The following is a 20,428-nucleotide window of genomic DNA, read 5'->3' on the forward strand; positions in this document are numbered from 1 at the left end:
AAACAGGAAGACTTCATCTTCCAAAGGCAAAAGTCTTATTTTCAGTCCTGTGCTGGCAGTAAAAATATTAGAGTGTTAGCAGTGCTGCTTTCTCCACTATACCCCATTCCTGGTTGGAGTCCAAGATGTGGACCTAGTATAAGGGGCATGCTATTCTGGATGCTATTCTTATCCTGGACACCACTAGCACTGTTGCTGAGCATGGAGGCTTTTGCTTAGATCTCTGCACAAGGCTTTCCCCCTTTGTTACAATACCAACAGGCTTCGGTTGTGCTTGCCACCTTGAAGCTAGGTCTGTGCCACATCAGAGGAGAATTAATAGAGTCTCTTCCTTTTGTACAAGCTTCAATACTTGCACTACAAAGTTTATCTGGGGACAGAGCAACAATTCAGCTCGGTCTCTAAGATGAGATTTTGGCTTGGTGGTCTGAATTCTTGGCTGTAATTTATTGTGCCTCAGTCAGCTTGAAGGGTTCAGTTTCAGGTTTTCTGCCTAGGCCCCAAACTACTTAAAAGAATACTGGTACTCCATGCTATCAAGAAATAAGGCTTGTCAGTGACAGCAGAAATTATAAAAGTAACTTGATGCATGCCAGAACAGACCTGGTTACTCACATAAATGGAGACTTAAGAAAAATTCTGAGGAGACAGATGAAATATTGAAGAGGCAGATGAAATATTCTATAAGCAGCTGGGAGAAGTCTCACGATCACTTTTTTCTCATGGGGGACTTAACTTAGCAGAGGTCCACTGGAAATACAACACAGCGGAGAGGAGACTGTCTAGGACGTTCCTGGAGTGTGTGGAAGATAACTTCCTGACACAGCTGGTGAGTGAGCCAACTAGGTAGGGTGGCCCTCTGGACCTGTTCTTTACGAACAGAGAAGGACTTGTGGGTGACGTGTTGCTTGGAGGCCGTCTTGGGCACAGTGAGCATGAAATGATAGAGTTTTCAATTCTCAGAGAAGTGAGGAGTGGGGTCAACAGAACTGCTATCTTGGACTTCCGGAGGGCAGTCTTTGGCCTGTTTAGGAACCTGGTTGACAGAGTCCCTTGGGAAGCAGTCCTGAAGGGCACAGGAGTCCAGGAAGGCAGGACATTCTTCAAGAAGGAAATCTTACACGCGTAGGAGCAGGCCGTCCCCATGTGCCGAAAGACAAGCCGGCAGGGAAGAAGATGGGCCTGGCTGAACAGAGAGCTTTTGCTAGAACTCAGGGAAAAAAAGAGAGTTTATGACCTTTGGAAGAAGGGGCAGCTAATTCAGGAGGACTATAAGGATGTCATGAGGTTATGCAGGGAGGAAATTAGAAGGGCCAAAGCCCAGCTAGAACTTAATCTGGCTACTGCAGTAACAGACAATAAAAACTGTTTCTATAAATACGTTAACAACAAAAGGAGGGCTAAGGAGAATCTCCATCCTTTATTGGATGCAGGGTGAGACATATTGACAACGGATGAGGAAAAGGCTGAGGTACTTATATGCCTTTTTTTTGCCTCAGTTTTTAATAGTAAGACCAGTTGTTCTCAGGGCACCCAGCCCCCTGAGCTGGAAGGCAGGGATGGGGAACACAATGAAGCCCCATAATCCAAGAGAAAATGGTTAGCAACCTGCTACACCACTTGGACACGCAAAATCTATGGGGCCAGATGGGATCCACCCAAGTGTACTAAGGGAGCTGGTGGAAGTACTCACCAAGCCACTTTCAAACCTTTATCAGCAGTCCTGGCTAACTGGGGAGGTCCCAGTTGACTGGAGGTTAGCAAATGTGACACCCATCCAAGAAGGGCCAGAAGGAGGATCCAGGGAACTACAGGCCTGTCAGCCTGACCTTGGTGCTGGGAAAGGTTATGGAGTAGATCATCTTGAGTGCCATCACATGGCCTGTACAGGACGACGAGTTGATCAGGACCAGTTGGCATGGGTTTAGGAAAGGCAGGTCCTGCTTGACTAACCTGATCTCCTTCTGTGACAAGGTGACCCACTTAGTGGATGAAGGAAAGGCTGTGGATGTTGTTTACCTGGACTTTAGCAAAGCCTTTGACACTGTCTCCCACAGCATTCTCCTGGAGAAACTGGCTGCTCACAGCTTGGACGGGCATACTCTGCACTGGGTAGAAAACTGGCTGGATAGCTGAGCCCAGAGAGTTGTGGCCAACAGAGTTAAATCCAGTTGGTGTCCAGTCACAAGTGGTGTTCCCCTGGGCTCAGTATTGGGGCCAGTTCTGTTTAATATCTTTATCAATGATCTGGATGAGGGGATCGAGTGCTCCCTCAGTAAGTTTGCAGACAACACCAAGTTGGGCGGGAGTATTGATCTGATTGAGGGGAGGAAGGCTCTGCAGAGGGACCTGGACAGGCTGGATCGATGGGCTGAGGCCAATTGTATGAGGTTCAACAAGGTTAAGTGCCGGGTCCTGCACTTGGGTCACAACAGCCCCATGCAACGCTACAGGCTTGGGGAAGAGTGGCTGGAAAGCTGCCTGGAGGAAAAGGACCTGGGCGTGTTGGTCAACAGCCAGCTGAATATGAGCCAGCAGTGTGCCCAGGTGGCCAAGAAGGCCAATGGCATCCTGGCTTGTATCAGAAATAGGGTGGCCAGCAGGACTAGGGAAGTGATCGTCCCCTTGTACTCGGCACTGGTGAGGCCGCACCTCGAATACTGTGTTCAGTTTTGGGCCCCTCACTACAAGAGAGACATTGAGGTGCTGGAGCGTGTCCAGAGAAGGGCAACGAAGCTGGTGAAGGGTCTGGAGAACAAGTCCTGTGAGGAGTCGCTGAGGGATCTGGAGTGTTTAGCCTAGAGAAAAGGAGGCTGAGGGGAGACCTTATTGCTCTCTACAACTACCTGAAAGGAGGTTGTAGAGAGGTGGGTGTCGGTTTTTCTCCCAAGTAACAAGTGATAGGATGAAAGAAAATGGCCTCAAGCTATGCCAGGGGAGGTTTAGATTGGATATTAGGAAAAATTTCTTCACTGACAGGGTTATCAAGCATTGGAACAGGCTGCCCAGGGAAGTGGTTGAGTCACCATCCCTGCAGGTATTTAAAGGTCTTGTAGATGTGGCGCTTAAGGACACGGTTTGGTGGTGGACTTGGCAGTGTCACATTAACAGTTGGATTCCATGATCTTAAGGATCTTTTCCAACCTAAATGATTCTATGATTCTAAATGTATAGTTGTCTCTTTTTGGCAGTGAGTATAGTCAGCAGTTCAGGTTGAGGCTTAAGGGGTTGCGAGTGATTGAATGTTTTCACATTTCCTTGTGACTGCTCTCCATGTCTGGCATAATTAATAGAATTTGAAACAACAATTCTTGCACACCAAGAAGCCTGCAGGTTTTTATCTTTCAATCTCCTGGCTCTCATATAATAACTTGGCTTTCCTTTCCACGGTAATGTGCAAATCCTGCAGTATTACGTAGTCTCTTTGTCTTAGGAAGGTCCTTGTGACTACAAATTCTGACTAATTTGGACTTCATCAATTTGATTTTAATGAATTTCAGTTCATTAAACTTATTTCCCTGTGTGTCGTCATCATCCTTTGTCTGGAACCTAATTATTTCATACCAGATCTCTATAAATTTGATAGAAGAGGAATATTCTAAGATTGCAATAAAATACATGACTATGAGAAAAGACCACATTAATACTTCTGCTTTGGGGGTATGACGAAAGTGATAAAGACTCTAACAGGATTTAAATTAAAATTGTTTTCATAAGAGGCATAAGTTGCTTCGTAATTATTTGGAACTCTGCTCCAAGCATGTTTCTAACCAACAATTCTTTAAAAAAAAAGGGAGAAATGTGAGAGCTCAAGCTGTTTCTTTACAACAGTGATTAATGAGTTAAATACAATTTCCAACTCTGTATTCCTGTTGAGTTCAATAGTACTGATGTGCATGCCTGTTAGCAGTCAAGGCAGGGATACTGAAGACTAAATCAATGAAGATTGAATTATCCTCCTTCTGTTAGAGGAAGCTTCTTCAGTGCAGGGTTGAGATGCAATGGGATCAGGAATTTTGCTTTCAGGTTGCCTGTCCTATAGACAAGGGGAGGAATTCAGTTACCAGTACTCTTGCTTTAGCATCCTGAGTTTTTAGTTTAGAAGGGTGAATGCCACAAACATGTATAGACAGAGAAGTAAATGAACTAAATCTCTGGCATTCTCCTGGAGAAACTGGCTGCTCATGGCTTGGACGGGTGTACTCTTCACTGGGTAAAGAACTGTCTGGATGGCTGGGCCCAAAGAGTGGTGGTGAATGGAGTTTACTCCAGTTGGCGGCCGGTCACAAGCGGTGTTCCCCAGGGCTCGGTGTTGGGGCCAGTTCTGTTTAACATCTTTATCAATGATCTGGACGAAGGGATCGAGTGTACTCTCAGTAAGTTTGCAGATGACACCAAGTTGTGTGGGAGTGTTGATCTGCTGGAGGGTAGGCAGGCTCTGCAGAGGGACCTGGACAGGCTGGATCGATGGGCCGAGGTCAATTGTATGAGGTTTAACAAGGCCAAGTGCAAGGTCCTGCACTTGGGTCACAGCAACCCCATGCAACGCTACAGGCTTGGGGAAGAGTGGCTGGAAAGCTGCCTGGCAGAGAAGGACCGGGGGGTGTTTGTTGACAGCCACCTGAATATGAGCCAGCAGTGTGCCCAGGCGGCCAAGAAAGCCAATGGCATCCTGGCTTGTATCAGAAATAGTGTGGCCAGCAGGACGAGGGAAGTGATCGTGCCCCTGTACTCGGCACTGGTGAGGCCGCACCTCGAATACTGTGTTCAGTTTTGGGCCCCCCACTACAAGAGGGATATTGAGGTACTGGAGCGTGTGCAGAGAAGGGCAATGAAGTTGGTGAGGGGTCTGGAGCAGAAGTCTTATGAGGAGTGGCTGAGGGAGCTGGGACTGTTTAGCCTGGAGAAAAGGAGGCTGAGGGGAGACCTTATTGCTCTCTACAACTACCTGAAAGGAGGTTGTAGAGAGGTGGGGGTCGGTCTCTTCTCCCAGGTAACAAGTGATAGGACAAGAGGAAATGGCCTCAAGTTGCGCCAGGGGAGGTTTAGACTGGATATTAGGAAATTTTTCTTCACTGAAAGGGTTATCAAGCATTGGAACAGGCTGCCCAGGGAAGTGGTTGAGTCGCCATCCCTGGAGGTATTTAAAAGACGTTTGGATGAGGTGCTTAGGGACATGGTGTAGTGGTGGTTTTGGCAGTGTTAGGTTTATGGTTGGACTCGATGATCTTAAAGGTCTTTTCCAACCTATATGATTCTGTGATTCTGTAAATCACTTTCAGTTGCTGTTACATAAGAAATCTAAGATCTTGCTAGGGGTTCTGTAAAACACTGAGAGCACTGTTGGCATGAAGTAATAAAAATGAGAAGAAATATGAAGGGAAGTTTTCTTTTCAGTGTCCTTTCAAATGTTAATAAAAAACAGAATAAAATGACAAATTTGATTTATTGTCACTTCTCCCCCCCCCCCCCCCCCCCCCCGACACTTTTATGGGGCTCTTTCACTACCCATGAGTTTTGACCAAGGCATGCAACAAATGTTTGAAGTTACCCTTGCCTAGTTTTCTGCAGACCTGTCACATAAGTCTTTATTTTAATTTCTAGGTAATTTTCCATTCGCTTTGGATTGCTTTGCTACTGCCACCTAGACTTAAAAAGATACATTTGTCTCAAACATAATCATGTCTTTCATAAAAATCAACAATTGGGTATATGGCCGAAATAATCCTCTTAAAACCATTGTGTAGAGTTGGATATTCCTTAAAATACTTGGACAGAGACTTGAAAGACAAGCAGAGCTATTGGTACAGTTCGTGTTTGGTACTAGCCAGCCCATGGTAATGTGAATAGCTCCAGCTAGCCACAGTAAAGCTCTTCGTCTTAGTTGGGTGTTCTGGTGATGTGAGATGGCAGAATTTAGGAGAGCAAGGACACACACTTGGGTATAATAACTTGCAGAAGTCAGTAGCTTTTTTTTTTAAAAAAAAGTTTTGTAATGTTGAGTACTCTCAATATTGATAATCCAGACCACAGCTTCTGGGATCTGATGTTCTGTTTTGATCTGATGTTCTGTTTTGTTCTGATGTTCTGTTTTGATCAGATCAAAACAAATCTGTTTTGATCTGATTGTTTCCATCTTTTTTTTTTTTGTGGACTTTTTAATGCTAATTAAATATAAGCATAATGAAACACTTTATTCTTTATCCATTTTTTGATCCACATCAGAAATCTTAAGATTTGTTTTAATCAGTTATATTCCTTCATGTTCTTTTATTTAGCCTTCTGGAGTAAAAGAAAGGCCTAATTTATTAATATCTCAAACTTTAATTAATTGTTTCAGTGTGTTGTGTTGTTTTTTTAAGTGACATTATGCTGATAATTCATAACTTTATTTAAACAGCTCAAGGATTTGTACTTCATCAGAGAAGGCCAGGCTCAGGATACATAACCTTTTCCCCGTCTAATTTCTTAGGAAAAAAACCTGTCCCTTTTGAGATTTGCTGTTTTCACAGATAATTTATATATTGCTAGAGAGAGAAGAATGCACATGATTTGCATTAAGTTTTCAAAAAAGAGGGAATTTTAAACAGCTGACTGTTTTTAGAACTGTCAATTTCAGATCATATGCTTTAAGTCCAAAAAAGACCAATATTCATACCTAATCTAGTTGACAGAATATTAATGAAGATATTTCATTTAGCAGTTCATCTTATTTCTAATGAAATTTTGCATATATTTTTGAGCTGTTTTTCGTGTTTGTACGTTTACTGCTTTGAGCAAACTGCAGTAGAAGAGCCAATAGCTATTTTTAAAAAAGTATATAAATCTTGCATGAAATTGTGGTGTTGTATGTTACTTCCTTAATGAAAAAAAGCGGTTGATTCAAATATTTATGTATGTTTTTGTCATTTTGTCTTTTGGTAGGATGATGACGTGGTGGAAGAATACAGTGAAAATAATTTCTATGAATCTGATGAAGAACAGAAAGAAAAGGATCGGAAAGTGAAAAACGCCTATACTATGGACCCAGATCACAGGCTGCTGTTACGAAATACAAAGCCCTTGCTTCAAAGCCGAAATGCTGCTGTATGACAAATTTCTTTTTGCTTAAAATGTTGAACTACTAACTATCTATGCTTCTAGAAAACTTAAAAGGTTGAAAAGTAAAATCTACACCTCTTAAAAGTGGTGATAATACTGTCTAGTAACTTACAGAAGTAGTATGGTGGTTCTTTCTTTTTTGAAATTAACTTAGCTTCTAAGTCAAACACCTGAATTGAATATGATATATGCTCCAAATATTAAGGATAAACAAAATTTTAGAGAAAATACGAGAACATTTGAATCCAACTTCTATAGCATGTGGTGATTATACCATAGCTAGCCTTTAATGCTTAAGTTCTCAGCAACTAGGCTGGCACAAACTGTCAGTTTTGGTGGTACAGATTCACAAAGAAAATCATAGTTGTTATTGATTCATTAAGTAGTGCTTTCCTTCGAGTCTCACATTTTAAAAGTAGACAATTATATGCCTAAATTCTTTGTCAATCTAAGCCAGATTCTTAGTGTTGGTGCTTGGCAGGGGTCCCAGATGGATATGACATCATGAGTATAGTATGCTCTGCAATATTTCCATGAGATTTTAAGATGCAGGTAAATTTTTAGAACCGGAAGAAGCCATGCTGATGGTGAATTATTGTGACATTACTCAGATCACAGAACTTTATTTCAAACCTCAGTTTGTCCTGTAATCAAGACTAGATATCTTCAGGAAAAGATTTCCAGTGATAATGAATATTCAAATCATTGCAAAAACAATTACTACACCATGATTAAGTCACCTCCCAACCTGTTCTTGATAATCTAAGCAGATCAGGTTTTTGTTTCTCCCCTGGAACATATTTCTAGATTCCGACTAATGTCAAGCTCTTTTCAAAACCACTTATAATCTGCCAGCAGACTTTGGAAACAAATTGAATACAGTTTTACAATAATAATTCTGTTAGAGTATAGTCTTTTGCTAAAATCATTGTTTACTGTCTATACGATATTTCCTCATCTCACGCAAAGAACAAACATGTTAGAAAGGTTTGCCATCACACTGCACTGAGAACAGGTTCAGTTGCTTATCTTCCACATTCCATAAATCATTTTCTTTATATCTGTTAAATACGGTACTGATTCTCACATTTATGATCTTTCACTTTCTGATATTAAAGTTACCTGAGGTGTTTAAGTGCAGTTTGTCAATGAAATCATGCTTCTTTGAATTGCTATTACACCAATTTTTGTACCATTCACAGAATATACCAGCAATTAAATTAATTGCTTTCTCTTTGACCTTAGATTTTTGTCAGTAATAAAAGATCCCTGTAGTATATTGCTAAAAAATTTCCAGTTGTTTCCTTTTTTCAGAAGTTTTTAATCACTTTTTATTGTTTAATAATAATTTTTGTTTCATTGGTACTAAGATTTAAGTTACCAAGTCAAATGTCATAATGATGGCTTTACTTGGAGTCTCCTTTCTATGGTTTGTTTCATTTTGAACAGAAAGTTGACCATGACAGTATTGTAGGGAAGGTTGTGACATGACTTACTTATTAGCATAAAGTTCATCATTTGTCTTCTACTTACGAGAAAACTTGAAAAGAAAAAAAAAGTATGGATTTTAAGTTGCTTATATCTCAGTCTTCTGCTTTTTGCTAGCCGGGATGTTGGTATACAACCCTGTAGTTTTTACTTTCTGTTGGATTTGAGACTTTAGAAGTTGCCAGTAAAGGCAGCTGTCATTTTATAAATTGCATAATAGAATAATGGAATGAAAGATTTTAAGTGGAAACTAAATAATAGGTAATATTGAAACTGTATTTAACAAAAATAAAAGCACAAAATTTGCAGAAATTTTAAACAGTGTTTCCTTATTAGTTCATACAGCTGATCTTAGCAACACTGACTTACTAAGGATGTTATCAGTATGTTTACAGTTTGAATTACCTGCATCTTTTCTCTCTTTGTCCCTCTTCCTCTGTCTTTTTCTATGTATTAGAGTATTCAGTAAATACTGGGAGGAATGAGAGGTACTTAATTAGCTTTGATTTTAGAAATAAAAATATCTTTCTTCTGATGTTTTGCCCCAGTCTGCTTTGTTGATTTCGAAGAATGTGGGTATGCACTTTGCTTTCTGAAGAAGAGTGAGTTGGTAGTTCTGCAGGTCTGAAGCAAATGTGATAGATATGTATGACAATTAGAAGTTAACATACCGTTCTGAATGTTTTTCTTTTAGGTGGTAATGGCAGTTGCACAGCTTTACTGGCATTTGGCACCAAAATCTGAAGCTGGTATTGTTTCTAAGTCATTGGTGCGTTTACTCCGTAGTAGCAGGTAGGTCAAGTCCGTACTTTACATTGCTATGTCTGCTTTTTTGTGAGAGTTTTTTGTACATACTTGTTTAGCTGTAGTTATAAGAATATAACTATTGCACTATTAAAGGTTCATTTTAAAATTGTCCTGTAATATTAATTTTTGTTTTATTTAATTCCATCATTTTCAGTATCACATCTAGTGATCATTCGGTATCGTGTTTCATTCTTAATTATGACTTTCATTCTGAGAAAAGTCATGGCTAGTTTGTATACAAATAGAGGCAGTACTAACTGGTTTGCTTAGTTTCTTGATTTTTTTTAATTATTGGAAGTTATTGGAAATTTAATTATATTGGAGTTCCTTACTGCCTTGCTAGGCACTAAAGAAGTCTTCAGATGTGTATTTTCTTTTCCTGCACTTTATATTGAAGACTTCCTGTTGACAGAGAAACTAAGAAACATGTTTGTTAAAATACCACTTGATGCTGCTGAACCCTCTGTTTCCTTAATCCTTGGGCTGTTTTTAAAGAACAAGTTTATAACTCATTCAGGATATCTAATTTTGACTTTATCGTCTTCAGTGTGACCTTATCTGCTTTCCTATGAAGGGTCTTACTGGCCACATGTTTCATAAGACTGATAATACTTTTTTTTTCCCTTTGTGTTTCATAGTTTTGGCATATTATGCCAATATTTGCTGCATAAAAGAGGGTTTTTTTCCCCTCAGTTTTTAGATTTTGAACTTCCATGTATCTGTACGAGAAGCCTTGAAGGGGTGATAAGAGACACAATATTTAGATGTTTTCAGAATAACTTTCTAACTAAACATGGTATTTTTGACTAGAACTTTGCTGTGAAAATGATTTGTTTTTTAAAGATGGTCACATCAAACAGACAAAAAGCTTAAAAAAAAAAAATCACTTTTGTTGTATCTAACAAGATTACTCATTTTAGATAGGCTTTAACTTTTGTAAGCCCAGTCACCATAGAGCTCTTTCTCTGTAAACTTCTGCAGCTCACCCATGGCTAAAGTCTCTATCATTTAAAAGTTAGTAAAGAAGTAAAACTGAGCTTGGTAGAGTATTCATGCTTTTATTTCAGATAAAAATGAATAGCTGTTATTTTTGTGTTTGGTTTTATAGTACAGTATGCTTCCCATTCTCTTTATACAAAGATAAGTAAAATGGCTAAAGCAGTTTGGCATATGTACAGGTAATGTATAGAACTAAACTCATACTCACAGGTTGAAAGGATTATTTTTGCATGTTGCTTATTGCTCATTTATACTAAAATTTCATCAAAAGAGAAGTCACATCTTTCCTGTACCTCAACTAGTGCCTAAAATGGCGCTGCTCTTCTGATTTTTCCTATGTTGAATAGCATGTCTGTTCTCTGTTACCTGTCTGTGTGAAACAATTTTGCTATTAGAGCCACTTTGAAATAAGCTTTTGCTGTTTGCCCTTGAAGCTATGTGGCTACGGCCTTTAAATTAATGTCAAATACGCTATAATCTAGTTAGGGTAAGAGTGCCTGGAAGAGCATTTCATGGCAATTTCCAGTCTTGGTTCATCATGTGCAGCTGACTATTTCCATGTACCTGTGTAAGAATTACATAAAAATAGGTTTAAAAGATATTAAGTACTTCTCTATTATTACTTTTCTTTGTAAGCAACAGCTGTAATTACCACAGGGCTATTAGACAGTTTTGAATAAGAGGAGGTAAAGGATGTGGTGATTTCTCTATTAGGATGTGATTTGCATCATGAAAGAATTTGAGCACTCATGGTTCAGAAAATGTGTGTGTAAATTATTACCCAGTTTTTAAGCAATTGGTGGCAGAAACCCTGTAGTTTTAAAAGCTTTAGACTAGTACCCAGATTTCTTTTTGCTCACTCCTGCTGAGGCTTTTAAACTAGTACATTAATGATGAGAATATCCTCCAAACATTTCATGTTTTTGTGTTTAGAATATTACATAATTCTGTTGTCTGTATCTTGACAAAGTCTATTATGTTACAGTGCTGCTTTTTGATAGATGCGTATGCCTGCCAGTGTATGCTCTTAAGTCACAGGAGACTCTGGCCCTTTTTGAGAATTATTAGGAAATTTTTTCAAGACCAAAAAAGGCATAGCAATTCTTGCTAGTTCTGCGAGGATTAGCTGTTCTTTTAAGTAATGCAGTCATTTCCACACTACAGATAAAGCCTATGTGGTTTTGTTCTCAGCTGTGTCATCCTGAAAGATTTAAGTTTCAAGATGGTGGACAAAATGTAAGGTTTTTGTGAACTATTTCTGGAAATGCCAGAATGGCGATGTTTTAAATGAATTTTTGGTTTAAACAAAGACACAAGGCCTACAAGAAGCATTGCACCATTGCACTGGTGTCAGTGATTTTATTTTGCGTATTGAAGTTTTTAAAAATGAGAGCCTGGTTTCATCATGCATCTTCCTGTGAAGCAGATGAGGAACTTGTAGCAGTTGGCAATAAACTTTTTCCTTCTGTGTTTGTGCCAAGTCAAATGTATAACTAACTTTGGATTCAAATAGAATTGGATTTTCTTTGCCATGTTGCATTATTCTATGTATCTGTAATTTTGCAGAATAACTCTTATTTTTCTTTTCAAATTCTAGGGAGGTGCAGTATATTGTTCTGCAAAATATTGCCACTATGTCAATTCAGAGAAAGGTATACCCTATTCAGAATTTTCTAAATCATATTTTATATGAAACACAGGCAAGCTGCTTAAATATGTTGTGCTTTTCAGGGCATGTTTGAACCTTATCTGAAGAGTTTCTATGTTAGATCAACTGATCCAACAATGATCAAAACACTGAAGGTGAGTTTAGAAGCAAATTCGTCTATATACTGCTGCACAAATCTGTTTGCAACAGGAAGGTAAAATTTTCTTGCACTGATATGACACACATCATTCTGTGCTGTTCCTTTTTTTCGCTGAGTTGTGGCTTTTAGTTAAGTTCACAAGTGTCCTTCAGGCTTGTCAGGCTCTCTGAAAGTTCTCTTGTTACCATGTTGTAGACAGCAGATGGGCTATGTTTTCCACTACAGATTTTGGTATCTTTCAGTGACATAGAGCATTACTATTTTTATCTAACCAGCCATTCAAACATTTAGAGTTTGGCTGTTTTCTTGGGAGGAAGAATCTTCTCAAATGAAGAGAAATGAAATCACACAGTCTTTGATACTGTTAGCTTAAAAAGAGTTTAAATCTCTTTCCCTGAACAAAATGGGGCAGTGTTAAGAGTCCCAAATTCCCTTTGAAGTCAGCATTCAACATGAAAAGTACTTTAGGTTTTCCTCAAGGCCATGTCTCAATGCATGTTTTAGACTGTCATCTTGTTTTCTCTATTCTTAGTCTTTAATGGACGTGAAATCCTTGACAAAACAATAGCTAAAAAATTGGCTACTATTATGTGCCTTTTCTCTTGTTCTGCTTTAGATTATCATAGGCACTTGTGTTTAGGAGGGGCAGGTACAGGTTTCTTAAAGAAACACTATTTTTTCCTTGTTTCATTTTACATCCATGTTGCACCCTCATTACCTGTGCAGAGTGGTGCAGTCCAAGATGGCTGTGCCCTACCCATCATATTTTTATTAGTCCAACAGTAAATCTAAGTAAATTTGAGGCACTTGGAGGCAAAAAGATCTTCCCCTCATTTAATGATTATGAAAACTGTCAGAAACACTAATAAGACTTAGTGTTATCCAGGAAGAGTCACTCCTGAAATAATTGAAAGCTGATATATTTAAATTCCTATATTAATAGATATTACAATGGTGAAGAGGTGGAGAAGTAGAAATTGTGGTTTTTCCTTTCATTGTCTCTTCAGCCACCAAGTTCTTTCTTGGTGGCTGAAAAATTTAGGACAACCTACACTGTTACATACACAAAAAATCTTGTGCTTTTCTCTACCGCCTACCTCCATAGTTCCATCTTATCTGCTTTAAGATAGGAGGACAAGACCTATGGCAGTATTTAAGATGTAGGAGTATCCCGGAGTTCATCTGCTGCACTGTTTAGATTTCTGGTTTGGTCTCTGTTTCCCAACGTCAAGTTTGCTTTTTTGATCACTGCTTAGCATTGAGCTTATATTTTCATGGAGTTATCTATTTTAACCAAAATTCTCAGTTATAATTAGTAGTAATCAGCTCAGGGGCTGGCCATCGTTTTCTGTAAGGTTAAGGGTTTTCCCCAATGATGAACATGACATTTATCTGTGTTGATTTTTTTTTTTTGACATTTTATCAACCAGTCATCTAATATTTGAAGTTTTTATGCAGCTTTTCTTAGTCAGCCTTTGTCTTCATGTGTCTGAAAACTGTAGCATCAGCTGAAAACTTTGTCACCTGTCTTCTCATTACTTTCATAGTTCATATATGAATATGTTGAAAAGCAAAAGACCAACAAAGGTATTTGTGGGATTCCATTGGTAGCCTTCCTGTACTGTAAAATAGTCTCTTTTTTCCCCTGCCTATTCCTCTTTCACTTATCCACTTGCTTTGTTATCTATACTAGATATATATCTTCAAGAGCCTTTAGTGACAGGTCTTATCAAATTTTTTCTGAAGTACAGGTGGACTGTACCAATTAAGTGTCCTTGTCTGTGTGCATCCAGCTCAAAAAATACCAACAGGTTTCTGAGGTATGACTTCCCTTTACAGAGGCAGAGTTGTCTTTTTCTTCAGTTTACTTCATTCAGATTGTATTGGAATTCTTTCTTCTTGAAAGTTAAAACAACCTGGAAGCATAGCATCTAAACAATATATGCTAAGTGTTGTATAGCATCCTCTTGTTCACCAGGAACAAAGAGGAGGCCTTTCAGGGTCTGATGTTGTTGATGTTGTTTGAAAACTGAGGAGTCTCATAGATGCAGCTGTTTCTTTCCTGAGTTTAAAGGTCTTTTATTGAAGTTCATCTGAACTTTATTTCTCCCCAGCTGCAGTTGTGATTTCCGTTATTTTTTCTTACAGTGTCACATGGTTCTTATATGCTAAGGCCTGTTGTATAACATTGGAAATGATGCTGCCAGAGTATTTCAAGCCCATTTGATATGCAATGCGACACTAAAGCTAGAGCTTGTACAAAATGCATCACTGAACCCTAGAGTTCTGCTTTGAAAACCTTGTGTGTACTTGCAAGGAGAATATTCCTCCTGAGTGCAATGCTGCTACCAGTTTATACTGAAATCTGGTATACTCTATTGAATTCTAAGTGATATTTGTAGTAGTATTATCTTTTATTTATATACAGTAGAAGTACAGTGTATATGTGGTACTGTTTATAATAATTTATTTTGGCTTTTGATAAAATACCTGAGTTTTTTTTCTTGTAGCTTGAAATCTTGACAAATTTAGCAAATGAAGCCAACATATCAACTCTGCTTCGAGAATTTCAGGTTTGTGCAAAAATGTATTATTTTTACATGAAATGCTCTCTATTGGCCAATTGCCATTATTGGATGTTTCATCTAGATTCTTAGTCTTAAATTTTTCAAGTTAAAATGTTCTCTGAATGGAAATGAAACTGTCTCATATCATAATGGATAATAGAGCTTTTTATATGTGGAAAGGAGTTTCAATGTTTTGTTTCTTGCTCTCCTACCAGCTACCAAAAAAAAAAAAAAAAAAAAGAAGTGATGAGAAACTCAATCATTCCAAATTCTTTAAAACAAATTCTACCAACTTGACTGATGCTGCAAGTCACTAGATGGTAGGGTCTTAATTTTAGCAATATTTGGCCATTAGCATTTATTGCCAAACCTCATTTCTGTAAGTCATTTCATGAAATAGTATTATCTCCAATATCTGTATATGTATCAGCAAGATGTTCTGCCTATATTGTGAAACAGTGTCTGTCCTTCTTTCTTTCCTCTTTGCTTATGACATCTATTTTCATTGCTTCAGTTCTCTGGCTGGATTTCTCTGAAAGGTACTGGTTCTCAGGCAGGTAGGTTATTCATAGTTTCACAGATGCTCCTGGTTAAATGAACTGAAACCTCTCTGAAGAGAGGGCTCATCAACTCCTCCAACCTTGCACACAAACTCTAATTGCTGTTTTTGGGTAATTGCCCCCTACCCCAAGCTTTCTTGAAATCAGAGGTTTGCATGGCCATGGTGATGAAAGCCAGCAAGAAAATGTCTTCTAAAAGTGACAATGAAGTGAAAAAAGTATAACTTCTGATGTGCAATGTAGCTTTCTAGATTGAATTTATTATACAGTATGTCTGTCTTATGAGGTAAGTCTTTGGTTGACAAGACTTATGTATTGACTAATGAAAATCCTGTTTCCTTAGACTTACGTGAAAAGCCAAGATAAACAGTTTGCTGCAGCTACAATTCAGGCTATAGGCAGATGTGCGACTAACATCACCGAAGTGACTGACACATGCCTTAACGGCCTTGTATGTTTGCTGTCCAACAGGGATGGTAAGCTAAATATTCTGTTTGTTTTCTGAGTAGCTGATGACATGAAACCTTTTCTTAATGAGAACCACACAAAGCAGATCATGTTAAAAAGTATATGGGAGTTGACTTCTATAAGAATTTAGTTGACATGACTAGATAAAAATAGTGATTCTGGTGCTTCTTCTTGTTCGAAGCACTTCAAAAGGCTGTCATAATCACTGGGTACTTATTTTCTCTTTTGTTAGTGAAATTAATTCTTTGTGGCCTGCAATTACATGCTTACCTGTTTTTTCTCAAAATGCCACAATTATTAAAGTGTGCTGTTGTGATTATCATAGATGGCAGTAGTTTTACTGTTATATGTTTAGTTGCATCAAAACAGTTAGCCTGCAGAGGGTGCTGAAAGCTTGGAATGGTTTTTTTTTTTTTTTAGTGCTTCAATGCCTAACTGAAAAAACATTAAATAGTTTTAGGATAAATGGCCCCAAATTTGGCTTGATTTTGTAATCTAGCCTTCTGATATTTTTATATAGTGAAACAGAGTTGCAAGTCACCAAGGAACACAACAAGGAGCAGATAAAGTCAAATAGGTTCTAGCAGCACTGTAAATCAATACCTGATAATACGGTATATTTTTACCGGTTACCAATGAATATTGCACAGAAGAAGTCAATAAGAGAATCGGAAGATTATTATATAATGTACAGTCTACATTAATATGATTAAATATTGGAAATAGAATTAAGAAAGATGTAGTTAAAAATAATAATGTCAGGAAGGAGGAAAAGCGTGGTTTTGAGGTGGCCTGGAGTAATTAGAATTGTTCAGAGAACACAGGTGAGTTCTACTCTAAGCTTTGAAAAACAGCATTAATTCCTCTCGTATCTACTGGACATTTTTCATGGTAATCCTAAGAAGGCCTTTATTATGGTCATCACTTTGGCAGCACATGGTCATCCTGTGACCCACTGATACACTCAAAGCTTTCTCTAATTTGGTTTATGAACTACGAGCCCTCCTTCCCTCACACTTCACCTTGTATGAGAAATTTCTGAGAGGCCTCAGTGTATAGCTTGGTAGTTTTAATATATATAACTTTAATTTCCTAGTGCTTCAGACCTTATGTCCCTTTATGCTTTTCTGGTTATCAACTGTGTTTAAAATATCTTCCCATATTGTGTTACAAGGCCGTGTCTACACAATGCACATTTTGTATTACATTCAGCAATGACCATATTAAAAATACAAGCTTCCAAGCTTGTTCTTGATTCTGCTTAATTGTACTAGCAATCTTCCTCTAGGTCAGTAGGCTCCTTTCAGCATGTACAAATCCCCTTTTTTTTCTGTCTTAAATAAAATAATAAAACTATCACTTCAGAATACTGAGTTTGTTATGTAGTAATCCTTCTTTCTGTTTTCTTGCTTTGCTTTTCTTTTTGCTAAGAAGGAATGAAGATAAGAGGAAGAGGCTTTTTTTCTTTTATCATAGCTTCTCAATGTAATATTTTCTTCAAAGTAATTCCGTATATGTATATATACACACACATATGCATGTGCATGTATACAAAGGTCTGTCTCAACAAGATTACTTTTCTTGACTGTTTCTAAGTAGTTGTCTAGCAAATAAAATTATCTTCTTGTGCTTACTGTTCTGAAAGACTGCAACGGATATATTGAGGATCTTTTAAACCTGGCAGCTGGCAAATTGCTTTACCATAGCTGCAGTGTCTTTATTCCTTCTTTCAAGGAATGAGAAGGATGGCATAATTTACATGATACCTTTCCTCAGGTGGCAGGAAATTACCGATAGTCACAGCTTACTGAACATAAGAAGAGTTCTGGGCATGGTAAAGCAGAAAGAGACTTAGCATGTGTAGGAGAATAGATGTAAGAATCTTGGTTAATCTTGCTTTCTTCCAACTTTCACCCTTAAAGTGTGCAGGCAATCTGTTTGCTGTGCTACTTCTTCCATGGTTGTTTAAAGCCTGGAAGCAGTTCTGCCTTTGCATAGTGTGAAGCCCAAGCTGGTAAGTCCAGCAGGTTCTGAGGTCCCTGAAAGCAGTGTCGTCCCTGCTTTCTCTGCACTGTTTTCTTATTATGGGGAATTCACTTGAGTGCGGAAGAGAGGTGACCAAATTAATTCTACCAAATCAAAATAGAATCCTGAAGAACGAGCTTGTGGGAAAACTGCCTTCTAATTCTGTGCTCTTGTTCTGGAAAAGCCTTTACTGTAGATACAACCCAACAGCCAAGATATCTTGGCTGAATTTGGCACAGAAGCTGTGCCATTAATCATTCTGGAACTTGGGTGCTGAGAAGCAGAGTGTCGTTATGCAAAACAATCTCTTCAGGATTCAGTCAGGTCCAGCTGGGATAACTCTTCACGGAGCTCTTTGAGTGTCTCATCATTGAACATTCTAGTTTTTCTGTGCTTCTGTGATTCAAATGGTTTTATTACCATAGCCCCCAGCTTCCCTGAGTAGGGGAAATTTGACTTTAAACAAAGCACTCATAAGTACGCAAAGAAAATTTCAAGAGCAGCTCTCAACTTCCCCAGAGCCTTGTTTCCGGAAGCCATGTTGAGGGCTGAGAATTATTTTCCTTCCTTGTCTGCTGAAGGAGGTACAGAAAGAAAAGTTATTTTGGCTCTTCAGTATGACATTTGGCATGTGACATTTGTGACGGATGCATTTTCTTTAAGCAATTGCCTTGATAATTTCAACTGACCGCTGGCCCCACTATGACATAAAAGTCATTTTACATGTAAGAGACAGATGGGATTATAGGAGGTCTCTTTTGTCTGTCTGTACTGCATATACTAGAGGTCCTGCAGGTTTTTCTCAGATGGATGACTTTCATTTTCTGTTGAAAGTTGCAGGTTATGGGTAATAGAGAATGTAAACACAATTGTAGGATGCATAGCTGAAACAATTTTTTTCCTACCAATCTATACAAATTTGAACAGGCAAGTTGTAAAATCACTGGAACTGTTAATACGTCAGGTAACTACTACCTATCTATTGGAATTACTGTTAGAATGACGTAAAAGAAAACCAGCTCCTTGTAGCATTTGGTTTATATGTATTAATGTGGTTTCAGAGTTCTGTTATTTATGTTATAAGGGTGGAAAAATTCACCAGGTAGAAGCTTAGACTTCAGGCAGTTCTGAAAAACAGAAACTTAATGTTTGTCTGGATACTTAGCTGTAATAATTGCCTTTTAACTTCAGTTTTAACCATTTGCATAACCTTCTAAATAACCCAAATAATCATAGAATCATAGAGTGGTTTGGGTTGGAAGGGACCTTTAAAGGTCATCTAGTCCAGCCCCCGTGCAATGAGCAGGGACATCTTCAACTAGATCAGGTTGCTCAAGTTACTTTTTCTTTGATAATTCTAGCAGAGTTACATTTTAAAATTTTCTTACTGCTCTTTCAGGATGCCAGTTTTATCCCCCACCCCCCTTTACTTTTTTTAACCTAAATATGTGTGTCTTTTATTTCATGCTCATTTTTGGAATTCTTCATATGCACAAAGCAAGCCTCAAACAGGCTCTTTTTTTTTTTTCCTGGACTGCATCAGTCCTTATTCTAATACAAATTCATTTTGCTTTTGTTTGTGCTTTTGTTTTTTGGTGTCTAGAGTCACGTAAAAGGAACCATACTAGTTTACTTGCTTGCAATTCTGGTTCGGTTCTTTAAATTCGCTCCCACAGATTGCATTAATGTTGTTCCTATGGTGACACTTCATATACTCAACTTCATTTTATCATCATCAGTTCTACATTGTCAACAAGTGTTTTTATTAATGACTTCATGTTCACTCAGTTTTTTGGGTTCAGTTTTATTTTGCTTAACCATTCTCCTTGTTGAGTAGTATCACAAAACAGTCAATGATGAAGGTTGCCATTACGATGTCCCCCACTCAATATTCCAGATGGTGATTTTTTAATTTTGAGAATTGTCATCTTATTTTAATATCTGGCAAAACACAATCTAAATTAAATTGATCTGTAGGGTTTTACAAGACCTTGAGATATGTGAAGTAGACATGTTAACCTTGCTTCAAGAAATTAGTCTGGAAAAATGATGGAGATGTCATGTCAAAAAAAGGATGACACAAAAAGCTGCAAGCTAAAATTTAAGCATTTCAGAGGCTTGTGGCATAATGATGCATACTCAGAGCTTTTGAAAAGCCTTTCTCCATAAAGAAGTTTGCTTTCTTAAAAAAAAAAAAAAAAAATTTAAAGATCTCTTCCCCATACAGTTCTTTTGAAACTTCAGCTTGCTTGATTGCTGAATGAATGGTCCATGTGTCAGATTAACTCTTGAAATGTAGGAATACATCTGTGATGTTTAACGAATGGTAGTTAGGCTTTTTCTTTGTTTTAAACATTGATAGTTCAGGAGAAATAGTTACTCCCTTTTTGTAGTATAAATGAAAATTAGAATTGTGTTGAACTCTTACAGTAGACTTTGTTTTGATTTCAGCTTTGGCTGTGTTTGACTTTCCTTCATCTCTCCTTACAGCATGAGTTTACTCTTGCATAGAAGCTTACCTCTGCACCAGTGGGTTTTTCTCAGCTTCAAAAATTGTACATTTCATACAAGTTGATCAGGCTGTGGATGTTACTTGTTACAGTAG

The 20,428-nt window shown here is 38.1% G+C and overlaps 1 protein-coding gene across 10 annotated transcripts in view; it reads left to right on the plus strand.

Annotated features, from left to right (window-relative positions):
• Positions 1-20,428, plus strand: part of AP3B1 (adaptor related protein complex 3 subunit beta 1) — a 174,699-nt gene that overhangs the window by 66,526 nt on the left and 87,745 nt on the right. For all 10 annotated transcript variants that reach the window (XR_012778927.1, XM_075526422.1, XM_075526419.1 and 7 more), the window contains 6 exons: positions 6,925-7,086; positions 9,284-9,381; positions 11,993-12,047; positions 12,127-12,198; positions 14,714-14,776; positions 15,674-15,806. Coding sequence is in view for 9 of the 10 variants with exons in the window: in XM_075526422.1 (XP_075382537.1) it covers positions 6,925-7,086; positions 9,284-9,381; positions 11,993-12,047; positions 12,127-12,198; positions 14,714-14,776; positions 15,674-15,806 (583 nt within the window). In the remaining variant the exon portion in view is untranslated. The remainder of the gene's footprint in view (positions 1-6,924; positions 7,087-9,283; positions 9,382-11,992; positions 12,048-12,126; positions 12,199-14,713; positions 14,777-15,673; positions 15,807-20,428) is intronic.

This window comes from Mycteria americana, chromosome Z (genome assembly GCF_035582795.1).
Source record: "Mycteria americana isolate JAX WOST 10 ecotype Jacksonville Zoo and Gardens chromosome Z, USCA_MyAme_1.0, whole genome shotgun sequence".
In the NCBI taxonomy this organism is placed as follows: Eukaryota; Metazoa; Chordata; class Aves; order Ciconiiformes; family Ciconiidae; genus Mycteria; species Mycteria americana.